Source organism: Mytilus californianus, unplaced genomic scaffold, assembly GCF_021869535.1.
Source record: "Mytilus californianus isolate M0D057914Y unplaced genomic scaffold, xbMytCali1.0.p SCAF_9, whole genome shotgun sequence".
NCBI classification, from domain to species: domain Eukaryota; kingdom Metazoa; phylum Mollusca; class Bivalvia; order Mytilida; family Mytilidae; genus Mytilus; species Mytilus californianus.
The window spans coordinates 97,865,784-97,886,589 of NW_026262745.1; the positions used below are offsets into that span (position 1 = coordinate 97,865,784).

Here is a 20,806-nt window from a genome sequence, read left to right on the forward strand (position 1 = left end):
AACTTTAAAATTAATATAATTAAATTATTACGTAATATAATTTGATTTAACTATCTCTTTTTGATAAATCTGAGAATCATGTAAGAATGTAAAAATCTGTTTTATAATATATCTTTATTTTATTGTGGCTGTTGCCATGTCAGTTAAAAAGAAATTTATTTTAACATTTAAAATTTAGAAAAAGTAGAGATGATATTTGGTCAAGTATGGTTCAGACTGGTCGAGTATTGTTCAGACCTTTGGTCAAGTATGGTTTAGACTGAAAAAAATAGGTAGAGTACAGGTCGAGAATGGGTTAAGAGATGTCTACTATCTCTTGATTTGTTTCATCTTTGGGTATTTTATAGCTCACTATATGTTAAAATTTTGCTCATTGTTGAAGGCTGTACGTTGACCTGTAATTTTTCACAACCTTTGTCTATTGGTCTTTATGGATAATTGTCTCATTCCATATTTCTTACTTTTATACTTAACCAAGGCTTTGAAATCAAAAGAAGGAAATACTCTTCTTTTCCAGTTTCCCATGCAGGTATTGACCTATGTCTTTGATATAATTCATAATGACTTATTCAACTTCCAATATAGTTGATCTAATTGTGACTTATAATCTATTTATAAAGTCTTTTCAAGGATTTTCTGCCATTTCACACTTGAGTATACAGCCTTATACTGCTCTATGGTCGGGTTTTTGTCTCTTTGACACATTCCCCATTTCCATTCTCAATTTTATTATGTATGTATGTCTTCTAATTCAATACCAAAATCCTTCTATCCAAAACATGTTAACAAGCAACAAAAAAAAATCACTTTACATTTATTAAATCATTTCTTAACATATAAAAATGTTTAGCATGAACTATCACATGTATGATCATGGTAAAATACATTCTCAAACAATAAACTCTTACTGGACTTGTTTAAAACATACAACATTAAAATAATTTATAGGTATCTTTGATGAAGTGTCATACAGCAATTAAATACTACAGATATTCAGATATGCAATTTTGTATTTATATATACATATATACTATATATATTTCAAAGTCTTCCCCTAAATGTCTTAGTTATGTTGTGTCAATGGGTTGCTGTCTAAAGACATATTTCCCACATCCACTTTTTAAATGATTGGAACTCTTTTTCGGAAATAATTGCAGCGTCACGGCCTTTTTGTGCAGGGGCGGCGTAAAGCATACACCAATCAATCAATCTTCAGAAATGAGGTTCAATCTTCAGAATATTTAATGAAAGCTGTAAAGAATATAGTGATTGATTGTTGGAAAATTATTTGATGCTATTCAGGACAAAAAGATAATTCAAAAACATAGGTTGCCTAAAGTAGGTTGACCTGGATGAAGGGCAGATATTTGGATAGCCACTGGAAAAAGGGTTTGTTTAATTGCAACAGAAAGTTTGCCTTTCAACATGCCACCCACAAGCCCAGAATCCAAGTTGTCGTTACATGGGTTCTTACAAGAGCAGACAGTGTGGTACTCTTCATACATGAGAAGCTGAATATTTGAAGATGTGGGGTATGTCAAAGAGATAAATACTCTAAAACACGCGATAACAAGAATAGATATTTGTTACATGGTCTTTCTACAATAGACAATGGCCCAAACTGTATTTTGTAACACTAACATTTTGTTAAACACAAAGTCATACAATCATGACCACTCTTTACCTTTGAACGTAAGTAAGAGCTATATCTAAACATAACAAACATTATTATCCACTAACTACATTCAATTTCACTCAACACCTCTTAGAATTTTTCTCACCCTACTATTTGGACTGAGATACTTGGAGAAAACAGCCACAAACAACTTTTAATTCATGATTTTCAGACATTTTCACATTGCATCCTTAAATACCAGATACTACGTGTACTATTAACCTGTTACAACAGCAGAAAAAATTACATAGTTGTGGAGTAAATTATCTATTGGCTTCTGTGGTTTCATTATTATTTGTTGTGTACTAATTTTGCTAGATTTTTTCGGTAAATGATATTAACTGTTCAAAAATATGTAAATTTTAAAAAAAATTATGGACCAAATTTGTCATAAAATATACAAAAATCTGCATCAACAGAAAAAATGAAACCACAGTATACTATAATAAAATAATCGAATAAACTGTATTATAATAAATGCATTTAGTATCACAATTTATATATCAAACATTTTAATGGATTCAAATACCGTAAGTTCAAAAAATTATTGCAATTTGAACAAGCGACTGGGCTTGTACTCCAATAATAAGAACTTGCATTCTGAATTCAATACATATATTTGTAAGCAACATTTTATTTAATTGCAATATTTAATCTTGCATTTTTGTCCATTCTTTTAAAATAAATGCACACAATAATTTCTGAATATAAATTCTGTAGATGATCAAACTTTTGCACCAACATGTTTAACAAGGATACAGCTCAGAAGGACTTACATCACCAGTCCATGGCAGTAGCAGTCATGTGATTACAAAATTATAATTTGTGTAAATCTCTTACACAGCTGAAGAGCAGAATGGTCTTATGTGCATAAAATCTGATTTAGAATATAAATGATCGCTAAATAGGGATTTCACTTATCAATGGCAAATGACAAAGAAAATGATATTTTTACAATACACGCCCTACGAAATGTTTATTTTTATTTTTAATGTACATGAAAACATTTTCTTTTTGTATTTATAAGAAGAGATGTTTTAACTGGACTTGATTCTTAAGGATGTACTTAGGTGAGGTTTAGGAATTTTTGTCAAATGTTCCGACTCCTTGGTTTTTTTCCTACGATTCAGTGTAAAATATTTTGCCCCATAACACCCATTTTTCTTTTTATATAAGACTTCATAAGGTCATTTACCAAAATTTAAGCAGATTCTAGATTTTTTTTCTTTCGATTTGAGACCCAAATAATACCAATGCAAATATAAGGTAAAAGTCTGAGTCAGCGTTTTCCTGCCATTTTTTAAAAATTAAATATCTCGAAAAGGAGCTCCATAACCTATCAATATTTTTAGCTTACTTAAAGTATCAATTTTGAATTCTAGATTTTTTTAATTTCCCCTAAGTACATCCTTAAACCAATACATGTATTAAAAATAATTTTTCACCATTTAAGTGCCAGTCTTTGAAAGAATCAGGCAATTTTGAAAAAATCAAAACATGCCCGAAAAAAAACCACGGACCTAACCATCCTATTTTTAAGTCACCCTCATCCTGAGTTGGAAATGGTAGGTATTTCATTTCTGCGTGTCTGGTAATTCGAGAAATCGCTTGATAACTTTTGGTTAGAATGATAGCAAATTAAGGAGTGAGCTCCCCTTAATTGTTAATTTCTAATGCATTTCAACCAAATTATATATTGAATTACCAGAACAGGACAAAGAAATGAATGTTATATTCGTGCACCATTATACAATTTGAAGGTAAATTAATGTCAACTTGAGTGGGTTTTTTTTGTAATGTTTTCACCACTGCCTGATTCTATTAAAGGCAAATGGCACTTAATATAGTTCAAGCTTTTCTACATTATTATAAGAGCTATCTAATTGAAATGAATGTGGTAGGATAGGAAGGGAAATTGCATTTTTGGACATGGGTCGTTTATAGTTGTGTATCCATTTGGTGTATACAATTTTTATTTACTCCAAGAAAGTATGTTGTTTGTGGGGGATGTTAGAACCTCCCACATCCATTTTAATGGAATACCCCTATTTTTTAATGTAGATGTAGAAAACAAACTGAAAACATAATATTAAAAAGATCTCCAAGAACAAATAAAAACTTCTTTACCATGTTTACTGAAGCCAAACAAATGGATGTTTTCAAGTTTTTAGTCTGTTTTACCATTTAATTTGTATCATCCTGCTGACATGTTGTTATTTGAAAACTTCTCTTAGCCAGAATGACACATTGTTTATGTTTATGAAAATAAATATTAGAGACGAAAAAAAATACAGCACTATTATATTACACATGATTATTTAACAGAAATGGCAAGATCTCTCAGAAACTTTACCACAATCAACCTATGTCAACTGTTTATGACTATTTTTTAAGGGCTGTTCCAGAATTAATTGTACAGGACTTCTATTAAAATTTGTTGGGTTGCGGTTACTTTAGAAAGATTGATTGATTGATTGTTGCTTGTTTAATATCCAGTGGGAACAATCATACAAAATAATCAATAGAAATTTTAGGCATGCTAGGGTAACCATCACCCAAATACATATTATTTTTGGAACAGACCTGTATTCATTAAATTTATGCTAGACTTGTATCATTGTTCTCTAATTGTAAGTTTGATCCATATTAGGTTTTATTTTATCACAAAGTCAATGTGTTCCTATTAGCATGGAAATCTGTTTAATGCAAGTATCTTCAGCACACAGCTGATATCCACATTCTGTATTTGTTTAATATAAACACTCTTCCACAAGGAGAAGACAAGATAATGTTTCCTTTCATCAACTTTTCCCTGATCCTGTCTCTTTTTCTTCATCTCCTAACTTTTTGTCTGCCATTTCTGCTAAAGCTTCCCGAATTTGTGCAACAATTCCATTTTCATCAACTGCTGTTTGACCTGAAGAAAAACAAATTCAGACAAAATAGTAAGCAACATTTTTTTATTTATTAGGCCAAATATACGTGTGGTTCCAGTTAAATCCTGAAAAAAAATGGAATTGGTAGCTAGGCATATTTTTTTGGAGTTTGTCTTCACGGAGCCCCTCTCTGGTATTATACATGCCCTACCAGGAGTTCACCATTTTATGTGTTTAGCTGTAAAAATAAACATACATGTTACGTTTTTAGTTAATTTTGATGCATTCTGTTAAGAATTTGTTGCATTTTAGCCATATTGGATACTTCTAATGGGAAATCAGATAACAGAAGTCTGTGAATTTAATTATTGAAATCCACATTCCACATATTGGATCATTCAATTTATTTTTCAGAAATGCAAAAAAAATGTTCTAGGTTCAGGGATTTAAACTAGGGAAGGTTGGGTAACTAGAACGACACAAATATTTTTATTTACCTTGCCTTACCATAAATTTCTAAATACACTGTAGTCTGTATTTTGTTAAATGTTAGCTTACAATCATATTCCCTATATTTCTTCCAATTCTATAAAGCAGATAACATTGAAACCTGTTCACATTGATTCATTTTCATGGTTCTTTAAATATTGTGGTATTCAAAATATTGTAATGTAGTGTTTTGGGAGATATTTTTACTTGTTCGTACATGCCACAAAAAAGCAAAAAATTTATAACAAATATAATAAAATGCTCCGCTGGGGCGCAGCTTGATACGACCGCAGAGGTCGAACCCTGAACAGTTGGGGCAAGTATGGACACAACATTCAAGCTTGATACAGCACTGAATTTGGATTGTAATTAAATATTTGACACAGCATAGGTTTCTGACACAGAATGAAAGTGGTCTAAGAACTTAAAAATTTTCAATTTACCTATTCATACATGTGATGGACTGTGAAACTCAGATCAGGAGATTGGGAAATTTTGGTCAGGAGATTAGGACTCAGATCAGGAGGTTTTTAATCGACATTAATTTTGTTGTAAATGTAACCGTTGTGCTGTAAAAATGGTCTTTTAAAGTGTGTTTTCTTCAACTTTCCAACCAATTTATTATGTTTATAGTACCCTTGTACTTATAAAGTTTCTCCATCTTTATATTCTACATGTTCAATTTAACATTGTTTTTTTCCAGTATGTTCTTTAAATTTTTTACTTCATATTCTATAAAACAATCATTGCAACCAGAACATTTGTTTAGCTGTCTGCAAATAGTTTTTATTTTTTATTTTTTTCTCTTGCAAATAGTTTTTATTTGCAAACTCAGAAATTCATTCTATCTGTAAAGTTAGGGTCATAGTTATTTATAAATTTCAATTTAAGCCTTAAAAGGAAGTATAGAATCCTCAAATAATTTTCAAATTATTATTTTTTTATTTGTCCTAAGACATTTAAAATCATTTAATAACCATCCTTTTATGATTATTTGTTCAATTTATATTTTATTTATATTCTTTTAAAAATTTTCATTATTAAAAGGAAAGTAACTTAAAACAGGATAAATCAAGGGAAGTAACCCAATAAATACACAGTTTTTGTTACACAACGGCAGTTAGCCTGAGGTAAAAATCGTTGCTTACCAGTATGTTTGACACCCAAGCTGACAAGTGAAGCCATATAATTATGCATGTTAATTGATTTACAGGTAAAATATAACTTCAGGTAATGTCAGTTACACCAGATGCCTGAGATGTTATGTTGGGCAGAAATTTTTCATTCATGAAAAATTTCATACACGGGATTTTTTCAACGGGAGGTCGGGAGGAGACCCCTGAAAACGGGATTATTGTACTCCCATCGGGAGGTTCACATGTATGCCTATTCAAACCATATCATTATTATTTGCTTTTATATAAAAATCAGAAATAACCAATTTAAAATGGAAAATGTTAAAGAAAAAAAAGGAAAAAAAAAATCCCCCCCCCAATTTTTTGAACCCCCTTATGATTCATCGCCCCCAAACTCAATCCCAGCTTTCCCTTTGTGGTATGGTACCTTGCAGTACAATTTCAGAGAGATTCATACACTTGAACACAAGTTATTGTCTGGAAACTAGAAAAATGCTTGTTTTTTGGCCCCTTTTTGGCCCCAAATTCCTAAACGTTTAGGGCAATTACCCCCAAACTCAATTCCAGCTTTCCCTTTGTGATATGGAACCTTGCAGTACAATTTCATAAAGATCCATACACTTACACACAAGTTATTGTCCTGAAACTAGAAAAATGCATGTTTTTTTTGCCCTTTTATGGCCCCTAATTACTAAAATTTTGAGGGAAAACCCCCAAAATCAATTCCAGCCTTCCCTTTGTGATATGGAACCTTGTAGTACAATTTCATAAAGATCCATACACTTACAAACAAGTTATTGTCATGAAACTAGAAAAATGCTTGTTTTTTGCCCCTTTTTGGCCCCTAATTCCTAATATTTGGAGGAAATTACCCCAAAATTCAATCCCAGTATTCCCTTTGTGATATGGAACCTTGTAGTACAATTTCATAAAGATCCATACACTTACAAACAAGTTATTGTCATGAAACTAGAAAAATGCTTGTTTTTTGCCCCTTTTTGGCCCCTAATTCCTAAAATTTGGAGACAATTACCCCCAAAATCAATCCCAGCATTCCCTTTGTGATATGGAACCTTGTGGTACAATGTCAGAGAGATCCATACACTTACACACAAGTTATGTCTGGAAGTTACAAAAATGCTTATTTTTGGCCCCTTTTGGCCCCTAATTCCTTAACTGTTAGTACCATAACCCCCAAAATCAATCCCCACCTTCCTTTTGAGGTATTGAACCTTATGGTAAAATTTCAATGAGATCCATTCACTTAAACTAAAGTTAGAGTGCGAAAACTAATGTGTATTCGGACGACGACGCCGGACGACGACGACGACGACGACGACGCCAACGTCATACCAATATACGACCACAAAAATTTTTTTGCGGTCGTATAAAAATACAGTTCACTGATTTATTTTTTTATAAATGTCTATATCTAATAAATACCTATTAAATTAAAATTTCCTAGAAGAAGCTATCATCATCCAAAGATTTTTCTTTTGATCTTCCCAAGAAATGATTCATCATCATCATGCTCAGACAATCTTTCCCCAGAAGTCATTTTCTCACCCGATTTCTCTCCCGAATCTAAAACAGAGACTGTCAGTAAAAAACCAGCTATCTCAAAAAGGAATTTCAAGTTTGTAGTAAACCCTTTTTATGTTTTAGATATTAACAGAAAGAGACTGGTGTAAATTTTACATCTAAAATGTGTATTCTATTGTAATTATCCATTTACCATGTTTACCAGATAATGATATTCTTCTAGGAAATCTAAAGCATTACTTTTTTATCTCTATTTACACATAAAATTTTGATAAACAAATAATTCATAGGAAAAACAGGAATCACCAAAATAATCAACCACCACTATCGGACTTCCAAAAAAATCAGATGTACAAATAAAGGTCCAGATAGCCCGACTTGGTACATGAACAAAATGTGGTAGGGTTAATCCACCAGTTAAAAGTTCTCATAAACCTTCCCCTTAGAAATTGCATATCAAGGCCATATTTCCTAAAACACAGCAGTTATCACGTTCAGCTAAAACACCATCATATAGATAAAAATGCTGTTAAAAACGACACAATCGAAAGGAACCAATCAACTTTTTTCTTGGAAGGTTTAAAATAACAAATAACTGAAAACCAGAAGGGTAAATGAAAAACATATTATGTTTATCAACTGAATTGACTTTTAAAACTTTCACAAGATTGTAGTGTACATGCCTGAAATGCTAATGACATAAAAAGCCCTCTGGTTAACTGACTGAAAATTACGAGTCAAATGTTACCTTCAATGACAAAAAATATCATTCTCTGATTCCCACCTACCTTGTGCTGTATTTACAATGCCGTTCACTGTGCCTTTAACTTTCTCTAATTCTGCATAAGCTAACATTAATGCTTCTTGTTCTTTACTTAAAGATCTGTTATAAATAAGAAAAATAAATGTTAGCATGGGAAAAAAGAATAGGTGCACATAGGACACCATGCCCATCCAACAAACTTCATGACTTGGATATTTCAGTTTCACACAATGAACATGATGAAACTCTTAAACAAATATTTACGACCAAAATGACAAATTTTTGTTCCCTGTTGTTAATTTTCCTTTTTTGTGACATTGATGTTCCAATGATCCCATTTTGAAAAGTTAATTCATCTCTACATTAACTTTATTGAGGGAATTTGTTTTGTAAAATCTTTATTTATGAATAAAAGGTGCTACATCAATGAGATGCCAACTGAACAACAAAATTTATCAAAAGACATCTAGAAAGCATTTTACCCAAACATACACATCCATTTGCTTCCCCTTCTGGTTTTTGGTGAGGTTTGTGTTGCTCAGTCTTTGTTTTCAATGTTTTGTTTTGTACACTGTTGTATGTCTTTTGGTCTTTTTTGTTTTTTGCCATGGCGTTGTCAGTTTATTTTTTTCGACTTTTTGAGTTTGAATGTCCTTTTGATATCTTTCGCCTCTCTTATACAGTTTCATATAAAATTTACAAAATTCATGACAATTCTTAAATATAATCATCCATCAATATTTGACTGTAATCCTCCCAACAAGACAACACAGCTACTTACACAGGGACTTTAATATGTAGATGTACATAATGGTCACCATGTCCATAACTGTTTACTCTCTTCAGACCTTTTCCAGCCAATCGAATTCTATCATGTGACTGACTTCCTGCAGGTATCTATAAATAGAATAAATTATAGTTTAAGATATATCACAAACAAGAATGTGTCCATAGTACACTGATGCCCCTCTCGCACTATCATTTTCTATGTTCAGTGGACCATGAAATTGGGGTCAAAACTCTAATTTGGCATTAAAATTAGAAAGATCATATCATAGGGAACATGTGCACTAAGTTTCAAGTTGATTGGACTTCAACTTGACCAAAAACTTTAACCTGAAGCGGGACAGACGGACGGATGAACGGACGCACAGACCGAAAAACATAATGCCCCTCCTACATACAAATAAATATAGTAACCTATGTCAACTCATGTATAAATAAAGTATAAAATAAAGACCTTAATCTAGATTTACAAAGCTGGGATTTTGACAAATTTGAACAACCTTCCAGGCACATGAAGACTGTTTACTTTTTCCTGCACGACAATGTTGCAATAAGAATACACTGTAGCGTAATTTATCCCCCAATAAAAGAAGAATGTGTCTGAGAACACGAATGACCCCGCTCAAGCTTTTCAATTTTAAAAAGTTAAAAAGGGGCATAACTCAAGAACGGTAAGTGACTCACTGCCCAAATTCAAACTCTGTCTGCTAGTTTTGAGTTTTAAGCATTGTTTACGAGTTTTATAAAATTAGGATGAGGAAAACTTAAGTTAGAGTGCGGAAACGAAAATAGGACACACGATGGACGGATGGCCACAGGTAACACTTAATAAATGGTATGTCCAGCATTTAAAAAACTAGATTTTCTTTTTCTAGCTTAAAAATAAGCACATGGACCTATCTTTCTTTTGCATTCGACTGTGTTTCCAAACATTTGATTATTTCCTGCAATAAAACTTACATTAAGTAAAATTTCCTCATAAACACCTGGAATTCTGACAGTACCACCTAATACAGCTTGTGCTACACTTATATGCACTTCACTGTGTAAGTCAGCTCCCTGTCTTTTGAAATCTCGACTTTTAGCTACCTGTAATGTAAACCAATAGACCATTTCACAAACATTCAATACCTGAATCCTGTGTTTGACAATCCCATACTACCTAATGTATATTTCTTAAATTTAAAATGATGTGTAATGGTGTACTGTATATTCCTGAATTAAATCTAAAGTTGATATTCAAAATTCAAAGTTACTTGTATACAACGTAAATCACTTACAAAAACATAAATATGTAAATTGGTGGTGTTTTCACTTCAAACATTTATTAAAGATAGGATTAATATTGTTGTCTTTATGGCTGTTCCAGAAAAAATAAAATGCTCCGCAGGGCGCAGCTTGATACGACCGCAGAGGTCGAACCCTGAACAGTTGGGGGAAGTATGGACACAACATTCAAGCTTGATACAGCTTTGGATTTGGATTGTGATTAAATATTTGACACAGCATAGGTTTCTAACACAGATTGAATGTGGTCTAAGAACTTAAAAATTTTAAATTGGACATTCACCTATTATGGTCCAATATCCAAAATCTAAATACATGGTTAGATTCAGCATATCAAAGAACCCCAAGAATTCAATTTTTGATGAAATCAAACAAAGTTTAATTTTGGACCCTTTTGACCTCAATGTGGACAAAGTTGATAACGGGACCCAAAAATCAAAAATCAAAATACATGGTTAGATTCAGCATATCAAAGAACCCCATATATTCAATTTTTGTTGAAATCAAACAAAGTTTAATTTTGGACCCCGATTTGGACCAACTTGAAAACTGGGCCCATAATCAAAAATCTAAATACATGTTTAGATTCAGCATATCAAAGAACCCTAAGAATTCAATTTTTGTTAAAATCAAACTAAGTTTAATTTTGGACCCTTTGGACCTTAATGTAGACCAATTTGAAAACGGAACCAAAAATTAAGAATCTAAATACACGGTTAGATTCGGCATATCAAAGAACCCCAATAATTCAATTTTTGATGAAATCAAACAAAGTTTAATTTTGGACCCTTTTGACCTCAATGTGGACAAAGTTGATAACGGGGCCCAAAAATCAAAAATCAAAATACATGGTTAGATTCAGCATATCAAAGAACCCCATATATTCAATTTTTGATGAAATCAAACAAAGTTTAATTTTGGACCCTTTTGACCTCAATGTGGACAAAGTTGATAACGGGGCCCAAAAATCAAAAATCAAAATACATGGTTAGATTCAGCATATCAAAGAACCCCATATATTCAATTTTTGTTGAAACCAAACAAAGTTTAATTTTGGACCCCGATTTGGACCAACTTGAAAACTGGGCCCATAATCAAAAATCTAAATACATGTTTAGATTCAGCATATCAAAGAACCCTAAGAATTCAATTTTTGTTAAAATCAAACTAAGTTTAATTTTGGACCCTTTGGACCTTAATGTAGACCAATTTGAAAATGGAACCAAAATTTAAGAATCTAAATACACAGTTAGATTCGGCATATCAAAGAACCCCAATAATTCAATTTTTGATGAAATCAAACAAAGTTTAATTTTGGACCCTTTGGACCTCAATGTGGACCAATTTTAAAACGGGGCCCAAAATCCAAAAACTAAATACACGGTTAGATTCAGCATATTAAAGAACCCCATGAAATCAAGAATAAAACCCCATTGAAATTGGTCAAGAAATAAGCAATTTATAGGAAGTATCTTCTTTTGCACAATCCTGTGCTATTAAATATTTCTTGCTATTGCGCAATACTGTACAATTGACAATTTCTTGCTATTGCGCAATATTGTGCTATTGGATATTTCTTGCTATTGCGCAATACTGTGCAATTGAAGATTTCTTGCTATTGCGCAATACTGTGCAATTGAAGATTTCTTGCTATTGCGCAATACTGTGCAATTGAAAATTTCTTGCTATTGCACAATACTTATTATATAATAATTTACACATCCTGTTTGGTGTGTATCTCCTACCATATCATTATTATTTGATTTTAAATATAAATCAGAAATTACCAACTTAAAATGGAAAATTTTAAAAGAATCAAAAAACGAAAAAACGAAAAAAAAGGAAAAAAAATAAATCCCCCCCAAAAATTTTATGAACCCCCATTATGATTCATCACCCCCAAACTCAATCCCAGCCTTCCCTTTGTGGTATGGTACCTTGCAGTACAATTTCAGAGAGATCCATACACTTGAACACAAGTTATTGTCTGGAAACTAGAAAAAAATGTGTTTTTTGGCCCCTTTTTGGCCCCAAATTCCTAAACGTTTAGGGCAATTACCCCCAAACTCAAACCCAGCTTTCCCTTTGTGATATGGAACCTTGTAGTTCAATTTCAGAAAGATCCAAAAACTTACACACAAGTTATTGTCATGAAACTAGAAAAATGCTTGTTTTTTGCCCCTTTTTTGGCCCCTAATTCCTAAAATTTGGAGGCAATTACCCCCAAAATCAATCCCAGCATTCCTTTAGTGATATGGAACCTTGTGGTACAATGTCAGAGAGATCCATACACTAACACACAAGTTATGTCTGGAAGTTACAAAAATGCTTATTTTTGGCCCCTTTTTGGCCCCTAATTCCTTTACTGTTATTACCATAACCCCCAAAATCAATCCCAACCTTCCTTTTGTGGTATTGAACCTTGTGGTAAAATTTCATAAAGATCCATTCACTTAAACTAAAATTAGAGTGCGAAAACCAATGTGTCTTCGGACGACGCCGGACGACGACGACGCCAACGTCATACCAATATACGACCACAAAAATTTTTTTGCGGTCGTATAAAAAATAGTCTGGGGTACTTTGACTGTAAGTGGTCATGGATTTGAAGATATTTTAGCATTATACATATAAGAACTTTTCTTAGATCCTGCATGTAAACTATGGTCAAACTGAATACTATATACAGGTTTTGTCATATACCTGGCTACGTAAGAAAGTTTTCCTTTATAAAGCAGGTCATGATCACTTACCTATTGCTCAGTCTAATTAACATGCAGAGTGATTGCAAATTAGGAATAAGGGAGAATAAGACACAATCAGAATCACTTACTTTAAATGTGATGAATATCTCCTCCTTCCCGACCATCATTCTGACAGTTTGACCATCTTCAACACCTTTAAATATATACAAAGGAGACAAGGAATTATAAGTCACGGTACCAGGTACTTACTTTAATATTGACATAAAGATAATCTGTCGTTCCTATGCTCACTTTCAATGTAGAATCATCTTCAATACCTTCAAATAAAAAACTCAAAATGAGAATTTTTATTGTAAGGAAATTCATGAGATTCAAAAGAACAAACAGTAATTGGGGAATGTGTCCATCGGACACAGACGATGCCCCCACTTGCATATAACGTTATAAAGGGACATAACTCAAAATCGGTAAGAGTGACGATACCCAAATTCATACTTGATCTTAGTTTTATGGTAATAAGCATTGTGTATAAGTTTCAAAAGATTTGATTTAGGCAAACTTAAGTTAGAGAACAGAAACGAAAAATTCAACAATTTTTCCATTTGTAAAGGGGCGTATCTCTAGAAAGGTTAAAGTGACGCCACCCAAATTCAAACTTGATCTATGTTTTGTGGTTTTAAGCATTGTGTATATGTTTCATAACATTTGGTTGAAGTAAACTAAAGTTAGAGAACAGAAACCAATTTCGGGACGTACGTACGGACGGACAAGAGTAAAACTTAATGCTCCCTCTGCTACAGCTGGGGCATAAAAAAATGTAAGGCATTTGCTAAAACAAGTACTACTCAGTAAAAAAAAAGTTACGTACAGCTATGAGCACTTGTTTTTCCATATCAGTATTTCAAAATTTTATGGGAAACTGAATTTCTCTTGATAATTCATATTTTTATATAGAGATGATCTTAAACAGTCAAGGGTGTAACTTAAATAAGTTATTAGAGAAAAATAACATAGTGTTATTACAGATACTTTCATGAGTTGTCTACACTTTTTTTCTTAATCTGTAGTAACATATGTTTGTTATTAGATAAATATATCATAAATATTTTTATTTTTAGTGGGCACTTGGGAAGTCTTGAAACTTTGTGCAGTAATTTAATACATAACCATGATAACTAATTTTCAAATTCAATTGATACATTTTTGATCAACTATAGTAAATCAATGAGACAAGGCTTTTAAGTGATAAACTTAGCACTGTAATAACTTATTATATGAGACACTTGGGAATTATTTGGAAGCTTGTGCAGAACCTCATTTATACATGCTCTGAATATTATTTCTTACAATAACTTAAAATACATTGTGATCTATGTCTGAGCAAAGGCTTTGAAGAGAATAACACCCTTTAGTTATTACAGGCATATATTTTCTGTAATAACATAGGTTTACTATGCATGATTGGCAAACTATGGACTGCTATATCTTTCTAAAGTTTAGTATACATAAAGACAATTATAATATCAATAGAACTTGCATACAATTTAACAAAATAAAGGATGTATATTGCCGCTTTGAAACATGTAACATACATATGTTATCATATTTTTTTTTATTTTTTAGCCCACAATAACAAATGTATGTTATTTTTCTCTAATAACTTATTTAAGTTAGACCCTTTAGTGTTTAAAGAAATAACAAGGATTTAACCAGATATTTTGCAGGGATGTAGTTAAATAATATATGAGCTGCGTCTGATAGAAATCGACCTTATGCAAAGGAATATCAATACATCTGTTAAGGATGTTCGCTCCTCTTTTTTAAAATTTTTTTTAAAAAGGTTTTATCCATGTAGTGCCATAAAAAATTTTGCCCACTAACCCCTACTTTTCTTTTCATAATTTGATTAAATACAGTTAAAAATGCCATCTTTGAAAATCTTATTAACTACTTGTTATTTTTTCATACTTTTAGATAGAAAAAAGGTGCCAATGTTAAATGTATGAAAAATCTAGAGAGAATCATTTTCCGACAAATTTTCAATGGCTTATATCTCGAAAACAAGCACATGGACCATCTGCTTTTTGAATTCCTTTATTTATATACTATCAATTTATAACAGTCTTTTAAAAAGCTTGTTATTTTGAAACAGAGTAGTGAACATCCTTAACCTATTTCTGGTTGAAAAAATTCTCTATGGGAAGTCTGTAACTGTTTGAAAATTGAGTTCTTATAAAACAGACCAAATTCATCTTATATTTCACAATTGAATGTTCCAAAATCTTATGCATGTGTATGTATACGTGCACTTGCATAAGGTCAATTTTATCATATACAGAATGTTGGGCAAGTTGGCATTTTATTTGGACACTAATGATGACACAACTTAAAACACTTACCTGCAGGAACAGGTACTACAACCTTTTTTCTCATTATAATACTGCCTTTTCCCTGACATTCTGTACAGGGCTGTTTAATTATCTTTTTAGCACCATAGCAAACCCGACAAGTCGATCTCATTACAAAAGGACCTGTTTGTAAATCTTCCTACAAATAGAAATCTAGTCTTTACCTTGTAGTTCTAGTAGCATTTATCACCAACAATATTATATTTTCTACAAAATGTCAATATTTGTTAATAATAGAGTGCCTTGTTAAAGACAGAGTTCAATATACAAGTCATGGTTCAGTGAATACCACCTAAGTATGCAGGATTTTATTAATCTACCACGGAAGAATTTTTACTCAGACTTCAAAACTGCATCTTCATCTTTATTTAACAATACCTCATTGAATGGACTATGGACTATGTATGCCCTTCCTTATACATATATATATATCATGGTACTAAACATGCATGAAATATTTGCCACTGGGCATTAATCACCTACAATCAATCAATCAATTCTTATACATATATACAAACATTTCTCTCTAAACATGTTAAGTATCATTTTACAGTCATGACAAGTACCTCTAACAAGACTTATTCCAAGTTCACATATCTCAATACATATCATGGACAAGAATTCTGGATGTAGTTAGTCATACATACCATTCCTGTACCGTTACACTGATGACATCGGACAGCACTTGTTCCCGGCTCACACTTATTCCCGTTACATTTCGGACAAGTATCCTTGACGTTAACATTAATGTCTTTATTAACTCCTCTGGCTGCTTCTTGAAAGCTTAAATCTAACGTAGCCTGAAATACAGAAAATGAAAATTCATGAACTAATGCACTATATCCCTTCTTTCCATAAGGGCTGTTCCAGAATTAAACGCATGGGGCATGGGATGCTCATTTTTCTGACCCCAATCACCCATAACATAAAATGTTCATTTTACTTACATTTCTTACAATATTCTAAAGAGAAATGCAACCACCCACAATTAATTTATTTAAGTGCCTCCCATTCACCCACCATGATCAATTTTGGAACAGCTCTAAAAAAAAAAAAAAAGGAGGAACTTATTTTAACCTGCCACATATCAATGCACTTATCCAATGTTGGAAGCTTTATATAAGTGGTTGTATTTTGATATTTTTTGAAAAATTGGCAAGGACACAAAAATTCAAAGGTTTTCAAGAATAAAATATTTATAGATTGACAAGTTTCAGCGTTTTCCATCAGGAAAAATACAATGAAAAATGAGCGTGGTCCTATCAGTCCACACCCGGGCCTATATTTCTCTTCTGTGGTGCTATAATTTTTGGTAAAAAATCGTTAATTCGGTAAAATTGTGACTTGTTAAATCTTACCTGTGTGGTATAAAATTACAGGTGAATTGATAGTTACAACAGGTGATTGAGTTACCTGATGAGGGTTACCTGTTGCTGATTGGATTTAATCAATTAGCACTTGTAACTTGTTTCTTTTGCGTATTAATTAATATGGAGACAATTTATGACTTCAAACAACAATTTTATGGCTTCACTCACCACCCAAGCCTAGACCAGTGATGTAATCGGAAATTTTAATTTGGAAACTAACTGCCGATAGTTGTACACATGCCGAAATTTTTTTTATACTTGATAAAAGATGAACTGTTGAACCATTAAATAATTATAATTCATAATCATGCATATTTTTATTATGTATGAGCAATTTGTCCAAGCTAGCATCATATATCCTGTCTCTTTTAATGAGTCTTCCTTCTCTAATACAACAGAAAAACTTGTTTTTGACCGTGGGTTTACTTCCAGTTTGACAGTTGATTTTATGAGTTTTATACACCAGCCACAATTAATTTGGACCCTAAAGTGACTTCTATTGACAGTCACAGTCTGTGTACTTTTGGAAAGGTTCTCTCTTTTCACCCAAAGGTATGATGAGTATTTTTTAAACAGCAAAAACAACGTTTTCATAATAAATCCATAAAGAGTTACTCCCCCTATTTTTGGCTATTTTGAAATTCTCATGTTAAAAATATGTTTACTCATAGGAATATTTATAAGTAAACAAATAATTGCTAACTATTAAAATAGAATGTTATTTAATAAAAATTAAAATTCTGTATACATACAGACACAAGTATGTGTCCATAGTACACGGATGCCCCACTAGCACTATCATTTTCTATGTTCAGTGGACCGTGAAATTAAGGTCAAAACTCTAATTTGGCATTAAAATTAGAAAGATAATATCATAGGGAACATATGCACTAAGTTTCAAGTTGATTGGACTTCAACTTCATCAAAAACTACCTTGACCAAAAAATTTAACTTGAAGCGGGACAGACGGACGAACGGACAGCCTGAAAAACATAATGCCCCTAGGTGGGGCATAAAAATACATTGTAAATGAGAGGTAATATCTCCAATACTCCCAATGAAATCAAACCAGTATTATATAGACATTGTACCAACCATACCAAGCCTTTTCAGCCAGTCAAGGTATTACAAACCACCCTAGTATTACAAATACAAATATTGTTTGAAATATCAATAAAAGAACAGAGTTCCAATGTCCCCCACGTTGCACATATTCTATCTATCCAAGGTACAAAGGTTATAACTAAAAAATACACTTTTTTTTTGTTCTGTAAAATTGTTCATAAATGTCTTAAAGAAATGAATGCTTCAGAGCAAATTCAATGTGATTTTCAATATAACTAGATATCATTGAGATGGGAGCCATCTCTATGGGCCACGCTGTGAATAATGTGTGGCAAAAAATTTGTATCTTTATCATTGGACATGGGGTTGTCAACTGAAACCAAAGTTTTTGACCTTGACCTTTGACCTAGGAAGTTGTACATAAATTATAACACACCCTCTGGTGTTGGTTTATATACATGTCAAGTATAAACTTTGAAATCATAACGGTTCTCAAGATATAGAGCAGACACAATCTTTACCATAGGACATGGGGTTGTCAACTTAAACCAAAGTTTTTGACCTTGACCTTTGACATAGGAAGTTGTACATAAATTATGACACACCCTCTGGTGTTGGTTTATATACATGGCAAGTATAAACTTTGAAATCATAACGGTTCTCAAGATATAGAGCGGACACGATCTTTACTATAGGACATGGGGTTGTCAACTAAAACCAAAGTTTTTGACCTTGACCGTTGACCTAGGAAGTTGTACATAAATTATGACACACCCTCTGGTGTTGGTTAATATACATGTCAAGTATAAAATCATAACGGTTCTCTAGATATAGAGCAGACACAATTGGTTATGGACGGACAGACAGACAGACAGACTGATCACTATAGGGCGGCCGCCATTTGGCGGGGCCCTAATTAATATTTCCAAGGGGCATAACTCTTAAAAAATATTTGATCAGCACTTATTTTCGAAAGTGTGAAAGTCATTGCTGATATAAACCTATGATATAAGTTTCATAAAATTCTGGCAAGAATTGTACACATGAGAGCACTAATGATGCAATTTTCCATATAATTAATATTTCCAAGGGGCATAACTCTTTTAAAAATAATTGATCGGCACAGATTTTCGAACTCATCCAAGACATTGATGATATAAACATATAATATAAATTTCATAAAAATCTGGCAAGAATTGTACACATGAGAGCACTCCAATACAATTTTCCATATAATTAATATTTCCAAGGGGCATAACTCTTTTAAAAATATTTCATAGGCACTGATTTTCGAACTCGTCCGAGACATTGCTGATATAAACCTATGATATAAGTTTTATAAAAATCTGCCAAGAATTGTACATGTGAGAGCACTAACAAGACCAGACGAAAGATGGACAGACATTGCAAGGGGACAAAAAAAAAGTATTACAAATACATGTAGTAATAATAATTGACATTTCTCTTCATGCTTATGACTGAATGGAGAATATAATTTCTATCACTGCAATAATGTCAACAAAACACAGTACAAAAGAAAAGAAACACTCAAATGGATAAAAGGTAATAAAAAAAGAGAGAACTCTATGGAAACTAACCTAAAGGAAAAAAAGAGTTGCAATGCGATGTAAATTATGTTCGATGCATATATCTAATTTGTCGCCTTGATTACCCTGGTGCTATTTAAAAATCCAGGGGAGAACACTGGGTATACACAGACATGCCGCTGGTATAGGCACATTTTAATAGTTTCCATTTAATCTATTCAGAAATTTGATAGATACTTGTTTATTGAGGAAGACTGTAAGTTACCTTTTAGATATTGTTTTATTATTTGTGTTGGGTTGCTGTTTCATACATCTCCTCTATTGATATGGTTCACTTATAAAACATGCAAACACTGATTCTATACACCATAGATATATAGTCGAATAGAAATAGCTCTGAACCAAAGCAGTTTATTACTATGCTTTTCCAACAATGGCTGTTTGCTGAAACCTCACACAAACTGTTACCAAAGTCAGACATAATGCATGTTGTCTTGTGTTGCGATTTGAACCCAGATTACATCTGAATAATATTCTTACCTCAGTTGCAGGAGCAAAGCCCCACTTTGACGACTCATAATCTGTAAAGTCATTAAATCCTCCCATCTTGAATCCTGCTTGTCCAAAAATATTTCGGAACAATTCCTCAGGGTCAATAGACCCATGGAAATTTTCAAATCCTGGAGGAAAAAAAAGAAGATACAATTTATAAATTTTTTTTTCCTCTTTTATCGAGAATATTTATTATCCAGATTTATATTTTTAATAGCTTTCTTTGTTGTCTTCCTAATAATACAAACCCAATCACTAAACATTTTTCAGGCAAATTATTCCATTGACACATTAGGCCAAAAAAAATAATACATGTGTTTCCGCTAACCCTACCTACCCTAATTTTTAGTACCTACCCTAACACTTTTTATGTTATTTTTGAACAAGCACTTTTAAAGTCAGACAGATTCATTAGTAGTAACCAGCTAAAAAATGTTTGTAAAATAAAATGATATTGCCTACCTACCTACCCTATTTTTTCCCTGCACATTAGCGAAAACACATGTATCATTTTGTTTGGCCTTATTAATCATTTGATTTCTCTTCAGTTCATCTATGCAATGTGAGCATACTGTTCTTGTTTAAGTTACTCCTGTACTTCTTTT

The 20,806-nt window shown here is 32.4% G+C and overlaps 1 protein-coding gene across 3 annotated transcripts in view; it reads right to left on the bottom strand.

Annotated features, from left to right (window-relative positions):
* Positions 1-802: 802 nt before the first annotated feature.
* The window catches only part of LOC127716543 (protein tumorous imaginal discs, mitochondrial-like), a 29,431-nt gene continuing 9,427 nt past the window's right edge, over positions 803-20,806 (bottom strand). Inside the window, exons 5-13 of one of the 3 annotated variants that reach the window (XM_052222767.1) lie at positions 20,190-20,329; positions 16,315-16,467; positions 15,659-15,806; positions 13,509-13,576; positions 10,228-10,356; positions 9,263-9,378; positions 8,507-8,601; positions 7,620-7,760; positions 4,466-4,592 (exon numbers count right to left, since the gene is read on the bottom strand). In XM_052222767.1, the coding sequence (XP_052078727.1) occupies positions 7,654-7,760; positions 8,507-8,601; positions 9,263-9,378; positions 10,228-10,356; positions 13,509-13,576; positions 15,659-15,806; positions 16,315-16,467; positions 20,190-20,329 (956 nt within the window). In that variant the 3' untranslated portion in view covers positions 4,466-4,592; positions 7,620-7,653. Of the gene's footprint in view, positions 4,593-7,619; positions 7,761-8,506; positions 8,602-9,262; positions 9,379-10,227; positions 10,357-13,387; positions 13,453-13,508; positions 13,577-15,658; positions 15,807-16,314; positions 16,468-20,189; positions 20,330-20,806 lie in introns of all 3 variants that reach the window. The other 2 variants (XM_052222766.1, XM_052222765.1) reach the window with 2 other exon arrangements.